Source organism: Helianthus annuus, chromosome 5, assembly GCF_002127325.2.
Source record: "Helianthus annuus cultivar XRQ/B chromosome 5, HanXRQr2.0-SUNRISE, whole genome shotgun sequence".
Taxonomy (NCBI): Eukaryota; Viridiplantae; Streptophyta; class Magnoliopsida; order Asterales; family Asteraceae; genus Helianthus; species Helianthus annuus.
This window is the reverse complement of record NC_035437.2, coordinates 158,459,535-158,479,349: the sequence shown is the minus strand read 5'-3', so window position 1 is coordinate 158,479,349 and position 19,815 is coordinate 158,459,535. Positions and strand designations below refer to the sequence as shown.

Below are 19,815 nucleotides of genomic sequence, written 5' to 3'. Positions count from 1 at the left end.
CTCAATAAAACAAAAAAAAAAACTATAAAATAAAATTAAAAAACTTTGGTTTAACCCATGTTCATTAGGTGGGTCTGCCCCAAAAATAGGAACTAGCATGAACATTTTAATTCGTATGCAAATGGCAACTTTGATTCTTATATATATGTGCCATATGTCATATGTAAAATAAGCAAACGCATATAAGGTTCCTTCTAGCTAATTAAACTTAGCAAAACCTTCCATAAAATGTCTTTCAACCTACAGGTTTTTATCCTCTATTCTTTTCCCTTACTCGTTGCCTTATTTATTTTGAAATCGTATTTCTATTCCTTAAAACCCCACAAAAACCTACCACCATCTCCACCAAAGTTACCGCTAATAGGAAACCTTCACCAATTACGCTCGGGTGCGCACCGTATCCTTCAGTCCATGGCTCAGACCTATGGTCCACTCATGTTGCTTCACTTTAGTACTGTGCCGGTAATTGTAGCCTCTTCTGTTGATGCAGCTAGAGAGATCATGAAAACCCATGATATCATATTTTCAAACAGACCATTTTTAAACATCCCTGATAGAATTACTTATGGCTCGAAAGATATAGCTTTTGCCCAATATGGGGAGTATTGGAGAGAGGTGAAAAGCATTTCCGTACTTCATCTTTTAAGCAACAAAAGAGTTCAGTCATATCAACAAGTAAGAGAGGATGAGGTGGCTCATATGATCAGAAAGATTCAAGGAGTCAATGAAGCGGTAGTTAATTTGAGTGAGTTCCTTGTTTTACTTACAAATAATGTGATTTGCAGGGTGGCTTTGGGGAGGACATATAAGGTTAAGAACATGCTAGACAAGATTAAGAAGTTGTCAGGACGTTCTATTGGGAGTTTTATTCCATCACTAGTGTGGGTGGATAGATTTAGAGGATTGCATCGAGAAGCTGATGAACTTGCTAAAGAAATTGATGAGTTTTATGAGGACGTCATCGAGGAACATGTAAACAAGAAAGAGTTTGGTGTAGAAGGCCAAGATCTTATTGACATTTTATTAGAAATTCAAAAGGATAACTCTACAGGATTTCGCCTTGAAAGATATATGATTAAGGCTATTATGGTGGTAAGATTTCCCCTTCTTTTTCACTCTCTCTCTCTCTCTCTCCATATATATATATGGGGGCAGAATTTAGGGAAAACGACTATAAGTGTGAAAACGGTAAGAACGCCCCTCATCTATTGGATCGAAACAATCTATGGATTAGATTGGCGCGGTGGCGTTTAGTTAAATAACATCAACTTTATTACATGGACGCGCTTCATTAAGGGTAAAAGAGTCTTTTGACTGCTCTAATAAAAAAGCCAAACTCATAAGTAAAACGCCATTAAAATTCCTGCCTTAAACTACGAGCCATACACTTCCCTTCGGATGAAACGCCATCTTTATCTAAAATGCCATTCATACAAAACGCCAAACTTAATGATGAAACGTGTTACAACTTTAACAGATAAAGGCGAACAAACAGTAACTGAAACTTTATTACTAGCATTTACCTTTTCAGACCCTTTCCTGACAGAAAAACCACAAGTCGTCGCATACCTAACATACAATAAATAACAATCATCGAGGCTTGGGAATATCATGTCTATTTTGGGGTTTATCTCTTCACTAACGTCGGGAATGATCAATGGAAAACCAGTTTTCGGGCAAAACCTTTCATTCGAAAAAACACCCTTGTTTGAGAAAACACAGTGAGAACGAATTAAGAAAAACGCCATTGGCGAAAGAGATTTAACACAGAAAATGTCTCCGTAAAACATTATCGATGAAAACACCATTAATTGAATAATAAACAATAGGAATAACTGATGTTATTTCTAAATAAAACATACAAATGAAAACGCTATAATGAACACGCCATAATGAAAACACAATAAGTTGAATAATAAACAATATGAAGAACTGTTGTTACTGTCTTCCTAAAACATGTTAACGAAAACGTCATAATTAACAAAACTGATGTTTAAATTAACAAATTAACGCCATTAGTTGAATAATTAACAAATAGTAACAACTGATGTTTACGACTTGACGCCAATATTCACAACTAATCAGATATACGTAACCAGGTGTAAATCGTCATTGATCATAAACAATAAGCATATATTAGATCCCAAACGACACTTAACATTAATAATTAAAATGTCAAATATTGGATATAGGAAGAACGCCATTGAAATATAAACGCCGTTTTCAAATATTACTTTGAAAAAAAAAACATCATTGAAACAAGCATAAAGAACAAAACACAATATCTGTTGCATGATTTGCTGGAACACATATGAAAACGTCATCAAATATTACTTTGTAGAACGGAAGCCACGTTAGACGCCATAGATAGATCTCGGAAGCTTAGAGAGGATGTAACTGCTAATACGGAATTTTTAGAATTTTGTTTGAAACGGAATTATAACGCCATTGAGGGGAACGTGGACAATGACAATCGTGCCCCTGCATATCATTTAGCGCCCCTGCCACGTGTTCGACTAGGATCCGTTCTCACCATTTTCACACTTCTAACTGTTTTCTCCTGTTCCCGTTTCTATATATATATATATATATATATATATAGAGAGAGAGAGAGAGACCAGTTAACATACAAAATGGCTTATAATACATTGCGTACGCGATAACCCCAGCTGTCAGATCTTCATCCCCCATGTGATTTCACCCCCCCATTCAATTTCATCCCCCATGCGATGTCATCCCCCATGCGATATCCCAGATTCATGAACGCGTTTTTTTTTATAACATGCGATTTATACTCGCGTACGTAATGTATCTTAAGGGCAATTGTACGATACACTTTTCATATATATATATATATATATATATATATATATTAGAGGGGTGAGATTCCTGTAAAAAGGACCTTTTTCGTGAGAAGTGTGAGAACGCATAGGAATTGACATATAGACATCATGTTTTGGACTTAGGCATGATGTTTTGGGTTTTTTTTTGGTAAGAAAAACAACAAATATAACAATTTAAGACACAAGGCAATGAATTATAGGTATGAAATTTAAGACACAATTAAAACACACTAACAAACACTTAAAACACGCTATTTAACATTCTTGGCATAGTGTTTTAAGTTTTAAGCATAGAATTCATTGCATTATGTCTTAAATTGTAATCTTTGATGTTTTTCTTGCCAAAACAACGAAAAACATCATGCCTATTGCCTAAGTCCAAAACATGATGCCTACATGTCAATTCCTATGTCTTTTCACACTTCTCATGAAAAATATCCTTTTTACAGGATCCTAAACCTATTGGATGGTTCAAATAAAAAGAAATTTCAACTAATAAAAATTCTTCATTTTGCTTCATTTAATAAATTTTTCGTTATTGTAAAGGTATATTGATAAACTTACGTAGATCATTAATTTGTAGTTTTACTCTTTAATTGATAACTACATTAAATTTGTAACTTATTGTCAAAATACGTATTTTTTTCAAAAAAAAAAAAACTCAGTTTAGAGTGTAGGATAAATGACGAGGTGTGTAGGATAAATTACGAGTTGTGTATGATAAAGTGTAAAAAATAAATTTCGACATGTGTAGTATAAAATTCGATAATGTGTAGTATATATGTATGATAAAATTTTATATGTGTAGGATAAAATGAAATTGACTAATTAATTACAGAGAGAATAAGTAATGTAAGGACTTATAAGCTATTTAATATTTTACCATTATACATTTTTCTTCTTAAATTGATTTTATTCTCATTTGATCCTCCATATATATATGTGTGTATATATATATAGGGTATGGTTCATGCGAGAACCACTTTTATTGCGAGAATCGCGAGAACCAATGTGAACACAACAAAATAAACCCACTACACCACCACCCAAAACCTAAAAAAACCTAACCCCACCCCCCCCCCCCGCCCCAACCCCCACCACACCCCCCCCCCCCCAAAAAAAACCTAACCCCCCTACCCACCCAAGCTAAATGCTAATTTCTTTATAATTTAACATGTCCGAGTACTCCCCGAGTACTCTCCGCCTAGGCCGAGTACTCTCAACTCCCCGGTCGACTGACTAGGGAGCGCCTAACGACTTTCGCAACCATATACGAATGATTGTGTTTATTTATTCAACCTACACATGTATAAGTTCTATGTAGCTTATGTGTAGATAATATACCTGAACAGAACTTGTCCATATATAAGCAAAGATTTAAACGTGAAACAATAAAAATACTAACAAATTTAGTTTATTTAAACAACCTAGTATAAGTTCTTTTTAACATGTGTGTAAGTTGATTCATGATTCTTAGGACATACTTGGGGCTGGCACTGATACCACATCCACCACCTTAGAGTGGGCAATTTGCGAGCTATTACGAAACCCAAGTGCAATGAAAGAATTGCAACAAGAGGCGCGTAAAATAGGACAAGGAAGATCAATGATCCCGGAAGATGACATAGACAAAATGCCCTACCTAAAAGCCGTCCTTAAAGAAGCTTTACGACTACATGCTCCTATTCCACTACTCGTTCCCCGTGAATCAACAAAAGATGCCAAAGTGCTCGGCTATGACATCCCGTCAGGTACACAAGTGTTGATTAATGCATGGGCGATAGCAAGAGATCCTTCGATATGGGAAGAACCTGAAGAGTTTAAGCCAGAGAGGTTCTTGAACAACTCTATTGATTATAAAGGTTTTCATTTCGAGTTGATACCATTTGGTGCTGGACGACGAGGGTGTCCTGGTGTTAGATTTGCAATGACTATTAATGAGCTTGCTTTGGCAAATCTAGTGTACAAATTTGAGTTTGCATTGCCTGGTGAAGAGAGTTTGGACATGACAGAGAGTGATGGCGTCACCATTCACAAGAAATTTCCTATACTCGTCATACCAACTCCTTGTGAGTAATTCGATGTTGTATGGGTTTGTTAAGAAGAAACCTGCTGTTGTTTTCTATTGATATATTATGTAATAAATTGTTATACTTTATGATTGATATATATAAATAAAAGTGTGTTGAAACAAATATTTTCTGAACTGCTGTGAAATTTTATAAAGAACTAGCAAGTAGTTAGGTGATTCCTAGATAAGCTAAAAATGAAACGTTAATCAGTACTTCGAATACAAGACGGATTCAATTCACTACAAAAAAATACGCATAAAGTGACTGAAATTTGAGACCGACTAAAACTCAATAAGCGACCAGATTAGAGAACGAAATTGGGTCGCGAACTACAGATTGAAAACGAAACAGTCACAAATCTAACGACGAAAGCAAGCTTGGTCAAAATAGCAATGGAAACAAATCAGCCAAACTAGTTTTATGGAATAAATAATTAAGGCTCTCACTATCTGCACACCAAGCCAGGCTATCTGCACATTTAGGGTTTAGATACGCTGCGTATTGGTCAATACGCAGCGTATAGGGTTACCTGAATACGCTGCGTATTGGTCAATACGCAGCGTATATAAGTGGTAGGTACACGACCAGACAGTCAAACCTAGTACCATGTCAAATCAGTCTTAAATAGGGTGCGTATTGATCAATACGCAGCGTATTGACAGACTGATTTGACCTGATACGATGTTGTCCAGGGCACGTGAATAAAGTAATACGGTGAGTAGGGATCAATACGCTGCGTATTGACATGCCAGATGAAAGTCTATTTATCCCTCCATTCATGTCTGTTACCCATCATCCGACATATACTTTGCTTTCCTTTTCATATACTTTGCTTTCCTTCATCTTCTTCTTAAGTAAATTGTTTGTTTTTTGTTCAACCTTGTTAAAATGTCATCATTTTGGAAGGATAATTATTTCGGTAATCGCTATTCTAACGACACATGGGGATCAAATGCTGCCAATGAGGAGGAGGAGGTTGTGTCTGGAGTCCCTGTTGATCAAGAAACACAGTTGCCAGACTTGAACAAGACTCCCACTCCACCTGTTGATGAACCAAATTACCCGGTGCATCAAGTGTGTTCAGATTACGGATACGGGTATGAATCTCCGTACGTGCAACAAAGTGGATACGGTGCTGAGAATGCACCTGTTGATGAACCAAATTATCCGGTGCATCAAGTGTGTCCAGATTACGGATACGGGTATGAATCTCCGTACGTGCAACAAAGTGGATACGGTGCTGAGAATGCACCTGTTGATGAACCATATTACCCGTCGCAGCCATCGTATCCGGGTTATGGGGTATACGGGGACGAAGGTGGATACGGAAGTTACAGTGGATACGGTGGTGATGGTGGATACGGGGGTGAAGGTGGTTACAGTGGATATGGGGGCTACAGTGTATACGACAGTGTATACGATAGATATAGGGATGAAGTTGGATATGGTTATGAGTCCCGTAACACATCACTTTATGAACCATCTACCCCGAGCAATCCATTTCAAGTAAATGAGGTATCATTATTATTATAGTTAAAAATGATATAATTATAATAATTATTATTATTGTTAAAATACTTTAATTATAAATATAATTATAAATATTATTATTATTATTATTATTATTATTGTTGTTGTTGTTGTTGTTAAAAATATTATAATTAATTAACAAAATAATTATAAGATTTAGTAAATAAACAAGTTAAGAAAGTTAAGTTAATAAACAATTTATTTTTCTTCTCTAAATAAATAAATTAATAAAAAATATTTTAAATAAATTAGTATTGTAAATAAATAAAAGAATCATGAAATTGATTTTTAGTTAAAATGGTTAGTTTAAACCTAACTTAGTTAGTTAAATCATAGTTAAAATGGTTAGTTTAAACCTAACTTAGTTAGTTAAATCATAGTTATATCCTAACTAGGTTAGCATTTAATACAAGGGACCACTAACTGAGTTAGAGAACTCAGTTAGTCCAGTTAAGTGCCAAAAACAAAAAAAAGTCCCTGAAGTTTCAAATTTTACGAAAATAGTCCCTGAAGTTTCCAAAAATTGACAAAACAGTCCCTGAACTTTCGAAAATTGACAAAAATGGTCCCTGAACTTTCGAAAATGGACAAAAATGGTCCCTAAACTTTCAAAAATTGGCAAAAATGGTCCCTGAACTTTCGAAAATTGCAAAAATGGTCCCTGAACTTTCGAAAATTGACAAAAATGGTCCCTGAAGTTTCTAAAATTGAAAAAAATGGTCCCTAAAGTTTCTGAAATTGACAAAAATGGTCCCTAAAGTTTCTAAAATTGAAAAAAATGGTCCCTAAAGTTTCTAAAATTGAAAAAATGGTCCCTAAAGTTTCTAAAATTGAAAAAAATGGTCCCTAAAGTTTCTAAAATTGAAAAAAATGGTCCCTAAAGTTTCGAAAATTGACAAAAATTAGTACCTGAAGTATGAGTTTCGATTATATTATTATTATTATTATTATTATTATTATTATTATTAACGTAACCTTTTTTAGCGTTTCATGTCTCTAACTGATTTGAAGAATTGGGTACAAGAAACGGGAAAGGATAATGGTTACGTAATTGTTACCCGCCGATCAAAAAATATTGGCGGTACTACTGGGATGGTATGGCTTGTGTGCGACCGTAGTGGTGAACACCGTAGTAAAGCAACAGTTAGGAAAGCTGGTAGCAAAAAAATCGGCTGCCCGTTTTCATTACTCGCCATCCGGGACGTGACGAACGACACGTGGGAGTTAAAAGTGGACTGTGCGAACCATAACCACGAACCTACGACGAGTCTGTTGGGCCACGCTTTTGTGCGAAGATTCACTAAAGCCGAATACAAGCTAGTGGAGCAGCTAACTGCTCAAAACATGGAGCCACGTATCATATTTCAAACCCTAAGAAAGCAGTTCCCCGACAGCCTGCACGTTCAGAAAGACGTGCAAAATGCGGTACAAAAAATTAGAGCGACAATAATGGACGGAAAGAATCCTATTCAGGCACTGGAAAGCCTGCTGCATGACCGCCGATTCATTTACGACACCCGACAAGATCCCAAAACAGATGTCGTAACAGAGATTTTCTTTGTTCATCCTTATTCAATCACTATGTGGCGTGCATTCCCGCACGTGATGTTGATCGACGCGACCTACAAAACAAACCTCTACAACATGCCATTTGTCCAGGTTGTGGGTATGACGTCGACTGGGAAGTCTTTTTGTATCGCACATGCCGTTATTTGTAAGGAACGAAGGGGTAACTACGTGTGGGTGCTTGAGCGGATCAAGTCAATATTGCATGAATGTATGATGTCGCGTGTGATAGTCACGGATAGGGAGCTTGCCCTGATAAACGCGTGTTCTAAAGTATTCCCGAACGCAAAAAGGCTTCTATGCCACTTTCACATCCAACAAAATATAGCTAGAAAGTGCAAGGAAGGGTTCGATAAAGAAGATTGGGGGAAATTTATGTCGTACTGGCGGACATTGTGCGAATCTTCATCAGAGCCCATGTACAAGTACAACTTGGAGAAAATGTATAACCGACTCGTGGTTGCCAACCGAGAAAGTAAGTGTTCCTTCAACAAACGACTCACCCAATCTATTATATTTCACACACGCTTTTACATTTCATTATTTTATTTTTACAGGTGTCTATGATTACGTCTACGAAAACTGGCTCAAAGACTATAAAGAAATGTTCGTTTATGCGTGGACCGATAAGTGTCGCAACTTTGGTCAGCGCACCACCAACAGAGTTGAGAGCCAGCACGCAAATTTAAAAAGATACATTACGCGCGGGAGTTCATTGGAGCGAATAGCAAGATGCATCATTGATATAGTTGAAACTCAGTATGATGAAATACAAAAAAGTTTCACTGAGAGCATCGAAAAAACGATGAACCACCATAGACACCGAATGTTGGACAACCTACGTGGAAAGGTTTCCCATGAAGCACTTGATTTGCTGGAAAAAGAGCTACTGAGGAAGATGGATGTGTTGCGGAAACTTAACGCATCATGTGGTTGCCATATGTGGCTTAGCAAAGGATTGCCGTGTGCTTGTAGACTGGAAAACTACAACCGTACAGGTAAAAAATATTAAAACAACAAACCTTTTGTTATTTTGTACGATTTAGCTGTTTCTCACACCGTATTAACTTAACTGTGCAGGGCGTATAATACAACTCGACGAGATAGATGTATTCTGGCGCAAGCTTGACTTGCTCCCTTGTAAACTGGTAGACGAGGAGGTCGATATTGTAGCAGAGCTCAATAATGTGCGGCAACATTTAGAGGCGCAGTCCCCCGTTCAACAAAAGAGTATGCTTTCAAATTTTAAGGCGCGTACGGGCCTAACGATATTTTTTTTATTATTTAGTCGACGTCGTCCGTAAGGCGCGTACGGGCCTAACGAGCGTCGAAACTAAGCCCGTCGTTAAAATTTTAACGACGGGTTTAGTTTCGACGCTCGTTAGGCCCGTACGCGCCTTACGGACGACGTCGACTAAATAATATTTTTTTTATTATTTAGTCGACGTCCTCCGTAAGGCGCGTACGGGCCTAACGGGCAACGACGGACTTAGTTTCGACGCTCGTTAGGCCCGTACGCGCCTTACGGACGACGTCGACTAAATAATATTTTTTTTATTATTTAGTCGACGTCGTCCGTAAGGCGCGTACGGGCCTAACGAGCGTCGAAACTAAGTCCGTCGTTGCCCGTAAGGCCCGACGTCGTTAAAAAAAAACAATTTAAGTTTATGTTTAAAAAAATGGTCCCTGAGGTTTGATGTGTTTACAAAATTGGTCCCTGAGGTTTGATGAATTTACAAAAATGGTCCCTGGTGTTTCCAGGATTTACAAAAATGGTCCCTTGTGTTTCAGAAATTGACCAGGGACCATTTTTGTAAATCCTGGAAACACCAGGGACCATTTTTGTAAAGTCATCAAATCTCAGGGACCGATTTTGTAAACACATCAAACCTCAGGGACCATTTTTGTAAATTTATCAGCCGTAAGGCGCGTACGGGCCTAACGGGCAACGACGGACTTAGTTTCGACGCTCGTTAGGCCCGTACGCGCCTTACGGACGACGTCGACTAAATAATATTTTTTTTATTATTTAGTCGACGTCGTCCGTAAGGCGCGTACGGGCCTAACGAGCGTCGAAACTAAGCCCGTCGTTAAAATTTTAACGACGGGTTTAGTTTCGACGCTCGTTAGGCCCGTACGCGCCTTACGGACGACGTCGACTAAATAATATTTTTTTTATTATTTAGTCGACGTCGTCCGTAAGGCGCGTACGGGCCTAACGGGCAACGACGGACTTAGTTTCGACGCTCGTTAGGCCCGTACGCGCCTTACGGACGACGTCGACTAAATAATATTTTTTTTATTATTTAGTCGACGTCGTCCGTAAGGCGCGTACGGGCCTAACGAGCGTCGAAACTAAGCCCGTCGTTAAAATTTTAACGACGGGTTTAGTTTCGACGCTCGTTAGGCCCGTACGCGCCTTACGGACGACGTCGACTAAATAATATTTTTTTTATTATTTAGTCGACGTCGTCCGTAAGGCGCGTACGGGCCTAACGGGCAACGACGGACTTAGTTTCGACGCTCGTTAGGCCCGTACGCGCCTTACGGACGACGTCGACTAAATAATATTTTTTTTATTATTTAGTCGACGTCGTCCGTAAGGCGCGTACGGGCCTAACGAGCGTCGAAACTAAGCCCGTCGTTAAAATTTTAACGACGGGTTTAGTTTCGACGCTCGTTAGGCCCGTACGCGCCTTACGGACGACGTCGACTAAATAATATTTTTTTTATTATTTAGTCGACGTCGTCCGTAAGGCGCGTACGGGCCTAACGGGCAACGACGGACTTAGTTTCGACGCTCGTTAGGCCCGTACGCGCCTTACGGACGACGTCGACTAAATAATATTTTTTTTATTATTTAGTCGACGTCGTCCGTAAGGCGCGTACGGGCCTAACGATTGTATCTGGAATACAACAAGTTCTGTGTGAATTTAAAGTTCAGAAGGCTTTATACGCTACGTATTGGTCAATACGCAGCGTATACAAGGTGTCAGTATACGCTGCGTATAGGCCAATACGCAGCCTATTAGCAGTTACTGAATATATGAATTAAGTTCCATGTTCTAACAGCTCCGGAACGGAGGATAAACTGGTTAAGGCTTTACGGTTCTAAATGATAGGTCACGAGTTCGATTCTTGATAAGGGCCGGTTCTTTAAAGAAGACCCCCTTTTATACTGATTTTATATATATTTACATTTTGGTCCCTGGTGTTTCATTTTTTATAAAAATGGTCCCTGAAGTTTCATGAATAGACAAAAATGGTCCCTGTTGTTTCATAATTTAGATAAATGGTCCCTGATGATTCCAGGATTTACAATAATGGTCCCTTATGTTTCTGAAATTGACACAAAATGTTTCCAGGTATGAAGTGTCAAATTTTACCAAGTTTATATACGCTGCGTATTGACCAATACGCAGCGTATAGAAACCTGGCAAACATTTGACACTTCAAACCTACCAAAATGACCCCAAATGTGCATCAGTTTTCTATACGCTGCGTATTGGTCAATACGCAGCGTATAGGGCCCTTGTTTTCTGTGCAATGATTGGTAATCAGGCACTGAGATCTATGGTTTATCTACGCTGCGTATTGGTCAATACGCAGCGTCTAGGGTTAACCTTATAGGCTGCGTATTGACCAATACGCAGCGTAGATAAACCCTAACTTTTGCTAGGGTTTGGTGTGCCAATAGGCACTTTAGTGTGCCAATAGGCACACTCATAATTAATTCGATCACATAAATGCTGCCAAACATAGCAACCGAGTTAGCAACTGAAATGAAGTGGTCAAAAACCTGGCTACCCAAAATGATTTGGTCACAAAAATGGTCGCAGCTTCTACAAAAAAAAAAAAAAAAAAAAAAAAAAAACCTTAAAAAAAGAAATGGTCGCAATTGCCAGTTAGTTTTGTTGGAGTTTGGTGGCCTGGCTACTAAGTCCCGACTGCCGAAGTTTTTCCATTGCCAGGGTATCAATTAAGGTTTGATTGAAACCATGCCATGATGATTGGACATATCCTGAGATGCAGTCAGTTAGCTAGCAAAATACATGTTTAAGATCACGAAAACACGAATCTAGAACAATATTATTGCTTTGTGTTCAATAAATAAAGAGACACCAAACCAAAACATGTGTTTGATAATACATGGAACCAAGTACAGAATCATCATCAACATCATTATCATACTCGGTAAATCTTACCAATAGCAAAGCTAAGGTAGGGTCTGAGGAGGGTAAGATGCAGACAGCCTTACCTCTACCCACGTAGGAAAAGAGAGGTTGCTTCCAGTGAGACCCCCGGCTCGATAGTAGCTTTGCATCAAGCCTTGGACATAAGACACATGACACTCGGCAACTGGGACAAAGGGCAATTAGTTCATGTATCCCCATGTCTTTCGACTATCAACACCACCACATGATTAACCGTCCACCGGTTTAACGTTATTTTTCACGAAATTAGTGCAATTTCATTTTTGCCCCCCGAGCGCCCACACATATATACATTATATATCTGCACACCGCAAGCGGGAGTAATATGGAACCAAGCACCAATAATATAAATTTACAGAAATTTACCAAGGACAATCTTGCAGGACAAATACAGTGGTTTTCATCATTGATCATTCTTCCCCTTTATCTCGAAAAGATACTCTCCATCTATCATCTATTGCTTGTTTCAAGTATCTGTTTAAACATTTTTTTAATCAATCTGTAACTCTGGTTGCAAGTATCTGTTTGAACAACACTTTCTTATACATGCACTTAGATTAAAAACAGAGTGAATCAAGCTCATATGACACATCCTGTGGATTCAGTTAGTCCCACATCGGCTCATAGCTGAAGTTGTCGCTGGTTTATATGACACCGGTGGGTGACGGTCATTGTCCCTTCGGGGACATCCGATAAAATTGGAACGATACAGAGAAGATTAGCATGGCCCCTGCGCAAGGATGACACGCACAAATCGAGAAATGGTCCAAATTTTTTTTAGACCATTCTGATTAAACTCGAATTGGGGCATTTGATTATTATTAATCTGTAAAATTTAAACTGTGTATAGAGTTTATGAACTAGGCCAGTTTTTCTCAAATCATGATCCTTTTTGACCATCAAAGTAGTAAAATCGATGCTTAAGTCTCTCTTACCTGTGCTCAAAGTGATGATAACTGGTTGAATTCCACACTGAACTCCCTAATTCACTTATACTAAAACACCCCAATCATAAACTACGAACTGAAACACATAGATTCTACATATATAGCTTTACAACTTAGAAGATTGAAGTTTTGATGAGTACCTCCTTAGAATAAGATCATGGCTGCTTCTCTGGTAGTTGGTCATTTTGTTCACCGTAACAAGAAGATTGTCAACCAAAAGCCAATAAAATGCCTCCAGTAACAAATGTCATGTGTTGACCAAAATGTCAAAATTTGGTTCTCATAAAACCCAAAACAATAAGTTGTGTCGGTTTGGTTGCTCAACATTGGGTTATTGATATTACATGTATACGTTCATTTTTCACCCTTCGCACCTATTGCTTTCTCAATGCACCGGATATTCACATTATGTTTTATGAATTCAAGTCTTTATAGTAGTATTTCATATGGTTTCAAAACTATTAATTAAACAAAAGAACGTTAACTATAAACATTGGTTGGAGCCCTTCAGTAAAAGAAGGGACTCTCCAAAAATAGGGGTATGCCACTTTGAGCAGCGAGCACACGGTATTCTTTAGTAAAAGGCGAAAGAATAGTTCGCTATGTGCTCACTGCATGGCTGCGTGGATTTCAACATCCTACCTGCTTGTCTTAAATAGTAGGTTTCACTCCTATAACTTCTCTAGCCAACCGATGTGGGACAAGCACTAGATGCTTTTTTTGCCACTTTTCAAGCCTCCTCTACTGGTTTCACTCTCCTCTCCTAATTGTTGTTCCCAAATTCTTTTCTACTCAACAACTACCAGTTGCAGAACTTTTGCCAATACCGGGGGGTATCAGAGAAGAGATGCAGTTGGTTGAATTTCAGATAACTCACTCTAGTATTTGGTGTTTCGGTTTTGAAATGTTTGATTTCCAGCCACATGTCGAATTTTTAAAATTGTTGGTCAGTTGTTGATTCCTTTATTTGTGCAGACACAAGCTCATAAAAGATTCAGTTATTGACGAGTCCACATGCCCAGACCAACTGTTTTGTTAATAAAGAAAAGAAATCTTGTAATTACAAAAGTTGACAACTTTTGTATCCCACCTGTTGTTTGGATTCAAAACTATAAAATATACAGAATGATAAATAAATAACAAACAAACCTTTGTAATGGTTGTTGCAACAGCCTCGTCTGATTTTCCAGTTGTTGGATCGAACCTTTGCTTTCAAGGATGATGGATACAAGAGAAGATAGGCGGCTGTTTTCGTTGCTTTTATCTCAAAAAGATACTCTCCGGCCATCTATGATCTAGGGCTTGTTTCATCTTCAATCTGTAACTCTGGTTGCAAGTATCTGTTTAAACACTTTCTTACACATGCAGATTGATTAATAACAGGGTGAATACGACACATCCTGTGGATTCAGTTAGTCCCACATCGGATCAGAGATGAAGTTGTGGCTGGTTTACATGGCTGAGGTGGGTGATGAATGTTGTCCCTTCGGGGACATCCGATAAAATTGGAACGATACAGAGAAGATTAGCATGGCCCCTGCGCAAGGATGACACGCACAAATCGAGAAATGGTCCAAATTTTTTTTTGAATATTTTCAATTGGAAATTTGATGAACACCCTGTAATCAAAATGTCATGGTTTATTAGTGTGACGCCATTCTGTCAACTATATTGCAAGTAATGGATCTGGCCAAATTATTTTTGCTTATGTAACAGATTATGATGCTTAGAATGATTTATTTATTGTTAAAAGTGATTGCTATGATAACTGCTTGAATTCCAGACTAAACACCCTTAGTTACTTATACTACAAAGCTTTAAAAGATTAAAGTTTTGATGAATACCTCCTTAAAATAAGATTGTGGCTGCTTCACTAGTAGTTGGTCCACCATAACGAGAAGACAGTCAAATGCGTCCGCTCCAGTAACCAAAATGTCAAAAGTGTTTCATATAATTTGGTTCTTGAGTCTCATAAAACCCAGACCGATAAGTCGTGTCGGTTTGGGCCGTTTGGCTATCAAGATTGAGTATTGTTTCTGCCACTTGGCTGGCGGTGATATGCTAAGAGCCCATAATATCAGATAATAATATCTTGAATGTGCTTATAAGTTTATGTTATGCTGCCTGGTGATAGAGGTGCGCATAAAAAGACCCCGGTTTTAGAACTAGTTTGAAACAAAACCAACACACGGAGTTGAATTCGGGATGTATCCCTAAACTTTGACGCTCGGTTTGAACCTGGTCAAACCCAACCCAAACCATTTAATACTCGCTTTCAAACAGGTCAAAACCGATCCTTTCGCTTAGAAAAACCAGTTCCAATCCGACCCAGCTTGGTCAGAACCCGGCTCCAACTGATCCTTTTGTTGACCAAACTCTAACCTGTTTCCACCCGAACCAGTTTTGGCCTAACAAACCACATTTGTACACTGGTTGTTTGGTTCATGAGCTTGAAGATTTTATAATTTTGATAAACCTACATAAGAGTAGGTTTGACATTGAGATCGACTGTAGTTTTAGCATCAGAATAAACTATGTGAAGATATAGCTAAAATTGCACTAAAATCATTGTCTGGATCCCTTCAGTTAAGAAGGGTCTCTCCAAAAATAGGCGTATGCCACCTTAGTGCAGCGAATACACGGTATTCTTTAGTAAAAGGCGAAAGAATAGTTCGCTTTGTATTCACTGCAATGGCTGCGTGCCTTTTAAACATCGCACCTGCTTGCCTTAAATACCGGATTTCATATATATGACTTCTCTATTGTGCCGATGTGGGACAAACACCAAATACTAAACTTTCCCACTTTTCAAGCCTCCGTGCCTTTTTATTGGTTTCTTCATATCATGCACTCTCCTAACTGTTGTTCCTAAAATCTTTTCTGCTCGATAACTGCCACTTTTGATGTCGCCTGCCAACTGAGTCCAATGGCTACATCAAATCAGCCAAGCAAAGCCAGCCAAGTCACACTGCCCCCCGCCAGGCTCAATCCCCACGCCAGCGGGGCAACGCCATGGCCAACGCTAGCCTGGTGCGTTCTAGACTGCGTTTTTGGCATTCCGCCGCCCCAACCCACGCCCCACACCCCGCGTTCTAATATAACTTATGAAACCACTAGTATATGTGATGTAACAACATTACTTAAAACACTATCCCTACTTATTGTCTCTGCTTACATGATTTTTCTAATTTTTTGTAATTTAATAGAAACAATAATATATAAAACAATAAATATATACCAAAATAAGGTGGTACTCATCGTTAATCATTTTCCATAACCTAATTACAGATTATTTGTTCCCCTATATTTCCTCATACTCATGGACCCCACCTCATGGTTTGTTCATCACGTAATCAGTTAGCTTACTGGGCTTCTTCTTTAGTCTTGAACTGGGCCTTGATCATTTGGGCTAGTCATAACAGATACTCTCCATTTATGATCATTTGGCCTTGATCATTTGGGCTTGTTTCATCTTCAATATGTAACTCTAGTTGCAAGTATAATTTTTTTTGCAAAAGTAGGGGCTTTGAACAAGGAAAGAGTGTCTTTAGGTGGGCTTGAAAAATGTTTTCACATCTAGGTAGTTCTACAAAATTTCTGAAAAAGTGCTGACAAATTTTTAAAAAGGTCTGCCATGTATAATGTTCGCCGAATGAAAGTGTAAAACTAGAAGAAGTTCGTTGTTTCATGCTGCAAACTTAAAGAAGTTAGCTGTTTCATGCTGCAAGCTTAAAAAAAATCTTTGTTTCATATAGTGAATATAAAGAAGCTCGCTGTTTCATTAAGAAAACTTAAAGAAGTTTGTTGTTTTATTTAAAGAACATAAAGTAATTCGTTGTTTGATTTGGGAAAGTAATACAAGTTCGTTGTTTCATAAAGCAAACTTAAACAAGTTTATTGTTTGATGTAGCAAACTTAAACAAGTTTGTTGTTTGAATTATATAACTTTAAGAAGTTTGTTGTTTGATTTTGCAAACTTAAACAACTTTGTTGTTTGAATTATGTTCCCGGTTATATAATGTTGTTATACAAGAAATAAAACATTGATTTAAAATATGATGTTTTTCCTCCAATTGATGTGTTAATGCTATGTTCGGGAAAAAACCTGTTTCGGGTTCGAGTTTTCAAATATCACAATTAAAGCAATGTAGCCTCGAAGCGGGACTTGTTTCAATATGATGTTTTTCTCAGTTTCAAAGTTTGTATACCTATTGAGAAAACCGTCCGTGGAGGAGAACAATCGTTCTCTGCCACCACCGTCTCACGTATGGTGTACAATAATAATGACTCAGCTGCTGCTATGGAGTCTCTTACTCAACAGCTGCTATTGAGTCTTCTAGTCAACAAAGTTTTTGCCGCAAGTTTACCGCATGTAACTTGGAGATGAAAACGTGTTGATTAAATCCTATATTGTGTGTTCTATGGTTGTTGATTGTTGAGCCTTCACGTGGTCTCTGACTCAAGTTTACCGCATCTACCAAAATATAACGTGTTGTATTTTTTTCATGTAACAATTCACTATTAAAGGTAAAAAAAAGTATACTTTTGATGTATACCTTATGTAGATCCTATAGTAATGTTTTTTTAGTTATATTGTATGTTGTTTTCTTGTCAATGGTGCTCTTGGTGTGTAATGCACTCTGTAAGTTGCAGACAGTATTGGTGAAACAAAGAGTTTGGTTTGACTTTCAAAAAAAAAAAACTAACCGGATGCATTCATTTTAAACTTAAACAAACACCCGTTAAAATATAATAAACAAAAACAACAGTGGCATGATTAAATATAATAAGTATTCAGTTAATATATTATTCAAGTTTAAATTAAGGTAAAAATAAACATATTCTTTAAACCTATGAAATAAAATATTTGTGACTACATGGATTGTGTTTTGGTCCGTACTCTAAGCGCGTCAACTTAACAGATTGCCACCAATACTTAAAACAAAGTCGAATACATAATTTCGACTAATTGAACACATATACGTAATTTATCCACTTAAACGAGAAGCAATTATAGATGCTATAAGAAAATTTCGTAAGAAAATTTCTGGGTGCGTCGCTGCACCCACATCCCCCATAAGCCATATAATTAGCTACTACTTTATTTAAGTTTCTATAATATTATAATTAGCTACTACTTTATTTAAGTTTCATAATTAATATTTGTATTTTTCAACCCACATGATGGTGAGCTCCACCAAATCTCTGGGTCCTCACCATTATAAATACCCATAGGATTAGGGTGTCAACCCACACCACACCAATATTCAACAAGTCATCCTAACCATTTCCCTTTGTTACTTCATGGATTCTTTTCGGCCATACCTCGCAAGACTTTACTGGGAAGGTGCATTTTCATTTGTAAACGGGGTTGTTTAGTATGACCAATCCATGCTAGCAACCTCATTCATTATGCGCATAAAATGTCTTATCACGAATTGATTGATTCAATATGTAATCATGTTCAACTCCAGAAAGAATCGGTTAGCCTTTGATTGTTACTAGGGTACACATATCAAGGCACATCTCAGACAACAAAAATTTTAAATGAAGATGGCGTTCAAATGCCGCACTTTTTAGCCGGAGTTTCAGAATGCAACTTCGTTGCCGAGATGTAAACTCAATGGGAGGTAGTTAATCCCGTCCATCATATAAGTTTTACAAATCTTCTGCATGGCATTACACAACGTAATGTTGTTGAAACCCAGTTCCGATGATAATGACAAAGGAGATGGGCAAACAACACAAGAACACCACTTTATGCCTTCTATTAGAACCTACTAGGTTCTTCGTCTCAATTTGTAGTTGGCGACGACAATAATGACGGCTTTGATGACTCAGAAGTTTACAACATTGAAGACAGTTTCGAAAGTGAAGAGGCCCCCCATCTGACGTCGGCTCTCCTGACGACGAGGCCGCAGTCGACCAACAAACTAAATTGACCATGTCTCAGCCGACACTTTCCAGGTCTATCTTTCTAGGTTCACATAACTAACCACAAGAGGATAAGGAGCTTAGGGATTACATGTGTCCGGATTATGAAGATAATCCCATGGACGTATGGAATCCAAAAGCAAAACACATTTGTCTGGGCATGTTTTTCAAATCTAAACAGGAGGTGTGGAGCCCTTCAGTTAAGAAAATGGTCTCTTCAAAAATAGGCATATGCCACTTTAGTGCAGCGAATACACGTATTCTTTAGTAAAAGGCGAAAGAATAGTTCGCTTTGTATTCACTGCGTGGCTGCGTGCCTTTCAAACATCGCACCTGCTTGCCTAAAATACTGGATTTCATATATATGACTTCTCTATTGTGCTGAAGTGGGACAAACACCAAATTCTAAACTTTCCCACTTTTCAAGCCTCCTTGCCTTTTTATTGGTTTCATATCATGCACTCTCCTAACTATTCTTCCTAAAATCTTTTCTGCTCAATAACTGCCACTTTTGATGTGGCCTGGCAACTGAGTCCAATGGCTACATCGAACCAGCCAAGCAAAGCCAGCCAAGTCACACAGCCCCACGCCAGGCTCAATCCCCACGCCAGTGGGGCAACGCCATGGCCAACGCTAGCCCGGTGTGGTCTAGACAACGTTTTTGGCATCCGCCGCCCCAACCCACGCCCCGCACCCCGCGTTCTAATAT

At 38.2% G+C, this 19,815-nt stretch overlaps 2 protein-coding genes and 5 non-coding genes across 7 annotated transcripts in view; 4 read left to right on the top strand and 3 right to left on the bottom strand.

Moving 5' to 3' along the window:
- The first annotated feature begins 204 nt into the window (after positions 1 to 204).
- LOC110941626 (cytochrome P450 71A2) lies at positions 205 to 5,018 on the top strand. Its single transcript, XM_022183290.2, has 2 exons — positions 205 to 1,092; positions 4,321 to 5,018. Exons 1-2 carry the CDS (start codon positions 229 to 231, stop codon positions 4,918 to 4,920), a joined length of 1,464 nt encoding a protein of 487 aa, XP_022038982.1. The 5' UTR covers positions 205 to 228; the 3' UTR covers positions 4,921 to 5,018.
- Positions 5,019 to 5,439: 421 nt separating this feature from the next.
- LOC110943825 overlaps positions 5,440 to 19,815 on the top strand; it is a 29,904-nt gene continuing 15,528 nt past the window's right edge. The window contains exons 1-5 of the mRNA XM_022185557.2: positions 5,440 to 6,430; positions 7,430 to 8,486; positions 8,569 to 9,009; positions 9,092 to 9,241; positions 17,372 to 17,544. Of these exons, the coding sequence (XP_022041249.2) occupies positions 5,804 to 6,430; positions 7,430 to 8,486; positions 8,569 to 9,009; positions 9,092 to 9,241; positions 17,372 to 17,544 (2,448 nt within the window). The 5' untranslated portion in view covers positions 5,440 to 5,803. The remainder of the gene's footprint in view (positions 6,431 to 7,429; positions 8,487 to 8,568; positions 9,010 to 9,091; positions 9,242 to 17,371; positions 17,545 to 19,815) is intronic.
- On the top strand, positions 12,899 to 13,001 carry LOC118492589. Its single transcript, XR_004894596.1, has one exon. It is a non-coding gene; the product is annotated as a U6 spliceosomal RNA (small nuclear RNA).
- On the bottom strand, positions 13,675 to 13,793 carry LOC118492714. Its single transcript, XR_004894716.1, has one exon. It is a non-coding gene; the product is annotated as a U5 spliceosomal RNA (small nuclear RNA).
- LOC118492588 lies at positions 14,653 to 14,755 on the top strand. Its single transcript, XR_004894595.1, has one exon. It is a non-coding gene; the product is annotated as a U6 spliceosomal RNA (small nuclear RNA).
- LOC118492736 lies at positions 15,749 to 15,869 on the bottom strand. Its single transcript, XR_004894738.1, has one exon. It is a non-coding gene; the product is annotated as a U5 spliceosomal RNA (small nuclear RNA).
- On the bottom strand, positions 19,297 to 19,417 carry LOC118479445. The gene has a single exon (XR_004859580.1). It is a non-coding gene; the product is annotated as a U5 spliceosomal RNA (small nuclear RNA).

Coding starts and splice junctions, on each gene's coding strand:
- LOC110941626 (XM_022183290.2), top strand. CDS start 229: ATGTCTTTCAACCTACAGGTTTTTATCCTCTATTCTTTTCCCTTACTC. Junction 1,093..4,320: donor TGATTAAGGCTATTATGGTG/GTAAGATTTCCC, acceptor CATGATTCTTAG/GACATACTTGGGGCTGGCAC.